This window comes from Phalacrocorax aristotelis, chromosome 1, assembly GCF_949628215.1.
Source record: "Phalacrocorax aristotelis chromosome 1, bGulAri2.1, whole genome shotgun sequence".
Classification (NCBI taxonomy): Eukaryota; Metazoa; Chordata; class Aves; order Suliformes; family Phalacrocoracidae; genus Phalacrocorax; species Phalacrocorax aristotelis.
The window spans coordinates 22,202,266-22,210,154 of NC_134276.1; the positions used below are offsets into that span (position 1 = coordinate 22,202,266).

The 7,889-nt window shown below is 48.3% G+C and overlaps 1 protein-coding gene across 1 annotated transcript; it reads right to left on the reverse strand.

Annotated features, from left to right (window-relative positions):
* Positions 1 to 280: 280 nt before the first annotated feature.
* Positions 281 to 6,964, reverse strand: AMER2 (APC membrane recruitment protein 2). Its single transcript, XM_075083833.1, has 2 exons — positions 6,114 to 6,964; positions 281 to 5,939 (listed from the first exon to the last, which is right to left on the reverse strand). The coding sequence occupies exons 1-2, from the start codon at positions 6,931 to 6,933 to the stop codon at positions 5,062 to 5,064; spliced, it is 1,698 nt and encodes a 565-aa protein (XP_074939934.1). The 5' UTR covers positions 6,934 to 6,964; the 3' UTR covers positions 281 to 5,061.
* Positions 6,965 to 7,889: the final 925 nt, after the last annotated feature.

The following is a 7,889-nucleotide window of genomic DNA, read 5'->3' on the forward strand; positions in this document are numbered from 1 at the left end:
GTATCCCCTGCTCACAGTAAACAGCACGTGGACTCGTGAGACGGGAATCCCATCATTCCATCCCTCCCATCCCTCAATGAAAGGGAGGGATGTTCAGTGGGGCCAGTCCCAGGCCACTGAAGACAACTGACAGTGTATGCTCAGCATTGAATCTCAGAACAGTCAGCTGCTGTGCAATTCTGCCTGGACACGTGGGGTTATGTCATCGTAACGAAAACATAAACAAAGCAAACCCAACAACAACAAAAAAGGAAAAAACAAAATAAAGAATTCCCTCCCCCCGCCCCTGCAGAAGCTGTCACGTGTAAACTCTGCCAAGACTCATTTCTGCAGTATCTTTTGAGTCGGTGTCAATTTGTTTTTCTAAGACAGAAGCCTCAGCCTTTCATATCAGTAACTATGAAAATACATTTTCAGGCCACCTTGCTTAGAGTCCCCCATTATGGCTGTTAGATAACCATCTGCCTTGTAAGTGGCTATTGTTACTGTGAACTGTCTCTTTCATACCATTATCTTGCTGAAAAGCCTTTTCTGAAAGTAGTCCATTAGAGCAGGGCAAAAAAAACCCTCTGAGCACAGGCCATGTAGCAGAATCAATGGCTCCCTTTGATCTGCAAGCTCAGTCAGTACTACAAATTTAAGAAACAAGTAGGTTTTGCTTTGCTAAGCAAAGCCCTTTAATTTGGCTCATCTGCACGTATAGCATCTCACTGAAAATGCCATCTGTATCAGACATTTTGAAGACTTTGGTGCAATATTCCCTTAGCTTAGATAAATAATTTAGTAAGATTCATTAAAAAATAATCAGTAAATTAATTTTCATAGTGTACGTCTATGCATGGAATTTTTAAAATTCAGTCCTCTACTACCCTGAATGGCGGTGAGGATATTCACAGTGGATGAAGAAAATGCTGGTGATTGATGGACTAAGACTGAACATAGATTTTTTTTCTCATTCTAGTCATGTAATTTCTTCTGAAATCTATTACATGTGTTTGAGTCCTATTACTGGCAAGAGCAAAATGCATACACACTACAGGGAAAATAAGACCCTTTATGTCTGTTGCAGGCCACACATATAGTACAGGAAACTTAATTCCTATCATGACAAAAGAAGTCCACAAAAACATCATTTCATGCTACTGAAAGGAAATCTTTTGTGCTGATACATAGGACAGGAATGTATACCACTGAAATCACTGTAGGTAGCTATAAAACACTATGCAATATATAGAAATACCCTAAGAACATACAAAAATTTACCAGTAGTGACCTGAAAGTGCGAAGAGTACATATAACTAAATGCCAAGTCCTGATCTATAAAATCGTTTATGAATGACATACAAGCTGATAATTACAAAGCATCATTCAGACCACGAAATAGCAAATAAAAGAAATAAAGAAAAGTATTCTTGAAGAAAATCAAAACAACAACAGCATTGGGAATGTTATCTTTGGGACTCAGAACACCATTTCTACCTTGATACCTACCAAAGCAAAGGAAAAAATATGCTTGAACAGGTGACATAAATAAGAATGCAAACTACCACAGAATGCCTCAGGACTATTACATCTGTACGTCTCAGCCTTTAAATCCAGCGAGCCATTAACTGTTTGCTCTTAGGCATCTCACAGTATTTTACAGGGATCTTTCAGGAATTAAATACAGGTCTAAAGAAAGCCTTTGAACCGCCTTCCAATGATTGTTTTAGGCATTGTGTGGAGTTACACAAATATATTTCTATGAAAATTGAAAGCCCTAGTAAATATTAAATTTTCTATTACCTTTTGAAATAAAAAACATAGATGGCTTAAAGACAAAAGCGACTTTTATAAATACAAAGTTAATTTGAGCATTAAATTGTATTTTTACTCTCACACAACCATTACCCTGAATCAACGTCAGTATGTCACAACGATTCAAAATACTGACGCCCTACAAGAAGCTACTTTCCGATTTTCCTTTTAAGGATATGATTGTCCTTAAAATATGTACATAGCAAGCAGCCAAACGAACCGCCAAGAGATTTGCAAAATGTACTTACACTGGGTATGCAATAGAAAGCTTGAGAGAGCGACTGGGGAGCACCTGGCCTCAGCAGGCAGCACAGCCGCCCTCCCACCCCGTGCTCAGCTGCCAGCCCAGGGCTCCCCGCTCCACACCGGGGGTTAGCACTGAGGAGGAAGCCGCCCACCAGCATGCAGAGGACGGAGGGAAAACAGGGCAGAAAACAAAGGAGAGAGAGAAAAATGAAGGGAAGCCAAAGCATTTTAATGATGATTCGTGTTAGTCATTATGTGACCGGGAGCTAGTCTAGTGTCACTATTGGTTTCTCGACAATGGAACAGACATGCCACAATGCAAACAAAACGCATAGGATGAATAATTTGCCACACACAAGTTCTGTAAAGATGGTAGCTGATATCTTCTAGTGGTTTTAAAGATGCACCATTCCTACTACCTGTACTCAGTGATTCCAGTTTTTATGGTACTACCCCAAGCTCACCACATCCTCCCTCCCTCTCAACTTCCAGTACCCTATAGAATCTCTCTGCATAATTTGTCTTGAAAACAAAATGGGGAATTATGATTTTTCTGCAGAGTTGTCATGCAAGGAAAGATGTGTCCCTTACAGTCAGACAAAACCAAAAGAACAGAAAGAGGAATGGTAGGTTTAGGGCTGAGGGCCAGGACAGTATTCCATGTTCCGTACATTCAGTCTTTTGAGGATATTCCAGCTTGAACTTTCTAAAATGCACAAGCAGAGTCAGGCCAAATGCAAATCCCTTTCTCAGGCAAAGAAAATTACTGCCAGCGTGTCTGGAGACAGATTTACAGCACAACCCTTCAGTCTGTGCGTGGGAGCGCGCACGCATGGCCATGTTTGCGTGGGTGCGAGTGTGCACGGGTGTGCACATTCACCTGCGTGCATGTTCTCTAGGAGGAGGTGCGTTCTGACTACACATGCATATGTACAACACATCTGTGTGAGGAGGCATGTAGAAAACCACACACGTATACGTTAGAAAGAAAACACATAAAATAATCCTCTTTGAAGCATATTAAGGTTCTTACTAAAACCATGAAAACAGGGACTGATCGGGAAAACTAACACTTTCTCCCTATTCAGGGGGGCATTGCAGGTCAGTATTAAATCCTGCAGTAATTTCAGAACTAGGTGCCAATTTTACCCTTGTGACTACAAGGTCATTTCCCCAGTGAACCACAAGTACACATATATACAATTCTTATTATTGTATTTCCTGGCTTTTTACGGTTTATCTATAACCTTAATATCCTTCAAATGTATATTCTGTATATTTATTTTCCTTCTTTTCTTTCCATTTAAGAGACAACAAAACCAACTGCTATGTAAGATCAGACCCATTAGCTTCAGTGATGTGAATTTAGGATTCTCTGCATAATATAGACAGGTATATTTTTAAAATGTATATTATTATTCAGATACACTGGAGCATATATTTTATATTAACTGTGGTCTGATGATTAAATACTTATACCAAAATATTTTGTAAATACATAATATTTACCTTTAGACTTCAGTGATTTTTGGAGCTTTTTCAGTGTATCATAAAAATATGTCCTCAGGCACATTAAAACCCTATTAAATTTCTTTGAAATGTTGTCAATGCCCATGTACAGTAGCCACTATTCAAAAATGTCCAGGCCATTAATACATTTCTCATAAGAGCCAAGTTCATCAGACCATATTATGTACCACTAGCTTACCATATTTTCTTTTCTCTCTTAAAGTAAAATTATTCTGACGTTATTAAGAATGAAAATAAAAAGCAACAAGAACCCAAACTTTCTTTAAATAGTCAAAAACTAATTTTATATATTTTTAAAAATAATAATTAAAAACCATGTTTCTTTCCTGGGTTCCTTCTCTGTAAGGTTTAAGCCCAGAGCAACTTTGTCCAAACCCCTGAAAATAGAGGTTTGCAGTGGCAATGCTGTCAGAACCTCAGCTCTGAGACATGGAATGTGCCACTGGAACAAAATCAGCACTTCAGAATTACTTATCTGGGGATGCATGAGCCCATAAAAAACAGAGTTTTGCTCTAAATTAAGGTACTTACTCAAAGTTCTATCATTTTAGAACTGTAAAATTATCTACCTATAAAAACTAACTCTTGCTTAAACTCTAGATAATACAGACGAGTGATTTTTTTTTTATAAAAAATCTGTAGCATCGAGTAAATCTGCTAAAATATGTATATATTTACACATGGCGAACAAGTTATTGTATAAATGTGAACAGTGTGTCTATATTGGCATTTAGTAAAATGTTTCCCTGAACCTGATTGTATGCATTATCGGACAAGTACTGATGTAAACATCTGAACCTATGTCAGGTGTCTCTGTTAGCCATTTACATTAGACCAGATCAAAACCAACCAGACAGACAAACAAAAATATGTTTTCCTGTTAGACAAGTCCACCTAACTCCTTAGTTAGCTACTGCACACAAGTCAATCAAGTCTGCCGCTGAGCAGTGCTCCCGTTCCTACAGCAGGTAAAATACCTGTTAGGTTGGTTGTTTTTTGCTTGGCATTTTTGCCAACATCTTGTAGAGCAAACACCATTTTTGGAGCCAGGCACCCACCCTCCACTCCTCCCCCAGAAATTATTAGAAGGTAAGTGTATTGGAGAACCTCTCATGTCGATCCTTTTCTAACGCTGTTCCCTTGAAGAACTCATGGCACTGCTTTGCCTGAGGAATGATGCTCATTTAGGTTCATAATCCAAGTCCTGCTTCCGAAAAGGCATGTAAAAATGAACCTCCCCAGTGTTCAGTGCTACAGAAAAAAGATACAAATGTAAAAAAAGTGCTCAAAAAGAAGTTGACTTTTTATATTCAGCCATACAGTCTAGTAAGAAGGGATTCAGAAGTGCAGACCCATGGAGTACAGTGAAGTAAGCCTTTTAGGTGCCTTTCTTCAGGTAATGCAAAACTAATTCATTATTTGTGGTCTCCTACGCAGTCTTCCACACACCAACCTTGCTGTCCGTCTTTGTCTCCACCTCTTATTCAACTACTTTTTGGCACTGTCCTGGTACGTGGCAGCTTTCACTGTTGTCCCTGCTAAGCCCCTGTTACTGATCCGGCGTACCAGTACTTTAGAGACGGGGATTTTTGTTCTGTGCATCTCACTTTTGGCCAGGTGATGGTGTGCGACATGATGGCTGTTACTCGCATCTGCTCCATGGCTGGCAGGATGCGATGAAAGGTGTTTAATGCTGATGGGGATCTTGGAGTCCTTCACCATGCTTGAGGGTGTTTTCAGTGAGCATGTGGTCGTTATTGGAGACACGGGCTTGGAGCGTGGCACACAGGTGACCTCTTCTTCCATAGGCCCCGCTGGTGGGTTCTCATCCGGCTCGGCATAGAGGTCGTAGAGAGCATCTCCACTGTAGCTGTCCCTGGGAATGGTCTCTTTCTGGATGCTTGTGGAACCATCTTCCTCGGGACCAGGGGTGGTGGAATCCCAGTAGCCCTCATCACTGTTTGGGACACCTTCGGGCTGCTCCTTCTCCCTGGCTTTCTGCTCCTCTTTGTGGTTGAGGTGAATGGGGATCTGGTGGAGGCCACCACGTTTCACTGCCACCCTGTTCTGGGCACCTTCAGTACCTCGGTTCTCCTTCAACCCCTCGAGCTTCTTTGTCCCTCCTCCACCTCCTCCTCCTTCTGTCTGGGTCTCCTCTGTCTGCGACAGCATATCCCAGAACTCCTGCAAATAGGTGTCATCCACCTGGTCCGGGCTGGCCATCTCCTCCCCTCCTCCCTGGTAGGCCAGCATGGTGGGGTGCTTCTTGGAGGCACCCAGCTTGCCGGCCCCGGGGGTGCTCTTCTCGCAGCCGCCACTCCCGCCGCCCACATCCTCCTCATGGTCCGCAATAATATCTCCGCAGCCTGTAAGAGAGTCAAAGCTTTTCAGTGAAGTCACGTCAGCAAACATCAAACAAATACGATCAATCGATTGTTCTGAGGGTGGATCAACAGAGGAAGGGTCAGGGGCGGCTGCCGTCTCTTGACCGCTATCACAGTGAGGTTCAACAGGGGGGATAGTCGTTATTGGAATGTCACCTGTTATGGCCGCATCCTTCGCAGTCCCAACCTCTCCGGCGGCCGGGTCCGGTCGCTCGCGGCACAGCTCCTCGGGTCGCCTTCCTGCGGCGGCAGGGTCCTCCCCGGGGCTCGGGGGGCCGCCGTCCCGCGACTCCCCACTTCCCGCTCCGGGCTCCTCGGCCGAGGCCTGCGCCTCGCTGCCGCGCGTCTCCCGCGGCGGCTCCAGCCCGATGTCTCCTGCGCCGTTCGGAGTTTCAGACAAAGGTTTTGGCGTCTCCTCTTTGATGCACTCCAGGCTGGCAGTCAAAGACCCCGGCATAATAAGACCGGCCTGGATCTCCGAGGTTTCCCCCCTCTCCTCCTTGCCGTTTTTGTCCTTTTTATGCCACCGCATGCTGCTGAAGATCCCTTTGAGCCCCTTCTTTTGTCTGCCGCCAGCCCGCTGATCCGCGCCCTCCGCCTTGCCGTTCTCCGGCCTGCCGTTCTTCCTCAGCAGGGAGAAGAAGCTGTGCGACTTGGCCACGGAGCCGCCGGGGGAGACGCCGAGGCTGCCGGCCGGCCGGCCCTGCGCCTCCTTGCTCTGCGGGTCGCCGCCGCCCGGTTCCTCCTTCTTGCCGCTCTCCAGCACGGCGTCGGCCAAGCCGTCGTGCGTCCGGCTCCGCACCATCCCCGCTTTGCCGGCCGCCTTCCCCTCCCCGCCTTTGCTCCTCACCCCGAAGATGCTCGGCATGGTGCCCCCGGATTTCCTCCTCTTGAACAGTTTGAAGGCGGTTTTGTTAATCCTCCCCGACGGCTGCTCGGCGGCCGGAGGCTCGGCACAGTCGCAGTGCGAGTCCATGTCTGCCGCCGCCGCCGCCGCGGCCTCCCCGCCCTCCCGCCGCCGCCGCCGCCGCCCCGGTGCCCGGTGCGCTCCCTCACTGACAGCCCCGCCGCCGCCGCCGCCGCCCGCCCGTCTCCATGGCAACCCGGAGGCGGGGGGCGGGGGGGGGAGTGGGATGGATAAGCCGCTTTTCCTCCGCCGCGGGCCTGCGCCAGGCCGCCGCCCCCCCGCTCCGAGTCAACCTGAGCCTCCGCAGCTCGGCCGGCAGCGCCCCTTCCTCCACCCCTCCCCAAAAAGGCCTGACAGAACTTAACCCCTTTCCTCCCTGCGGCCGCTCTCCCGCGCCCCGCCCGGGCAGGCTGCCGCCGGGGGAGGCCGATCCCGCCACGCGTGGGGGGTGAGGGCGACGCCGTCCCTACCCCCGCGGAGCGGCCCCGCGGGTGGGGGGGGACACGGGGACACACGGGACCGCCGGCTGCCAGCGAGCCCGCTCGCCGCGTCGCCCGGCCGCAGCCCAGCCCCGTCACCGCTTCCCGCCGCCTCGTCTTCCCTTCTCCCACCCAAAACGGGCACCCGGGTGCCCTGGGAGGGTGTCGCGGCTCCGCACCCCGGCGGGCAGAGCTCAGCTTTTATCTACGAGAGCGTTTTGCATCGCTTCTGTGTCCTCCCGGCACCGCCACGCAGCACTTTAGACCGCGGACGCTGCGTGACGACAACCACGCGATGGTGCAGCCAAGCACCAGCAGCGCCGAGAGAAAGCGGGGGCGGGGGGGACACACGGCAGCCTGCAGGTGACAATGCGCCACACGGCAGGGATGGACATGTGGAAACATGGGATACCCGATTCGAACCCGGGAGTCACGTACCCCCCGGGGCAGAGGCGAAGGAGGCGGTCCTCGCTCCCGGCCCCCCGCTTCCCGCTCTGCCGCCTTCCCAGAACGACTCACACCATCCCCACATCCCTGTTTCTTATC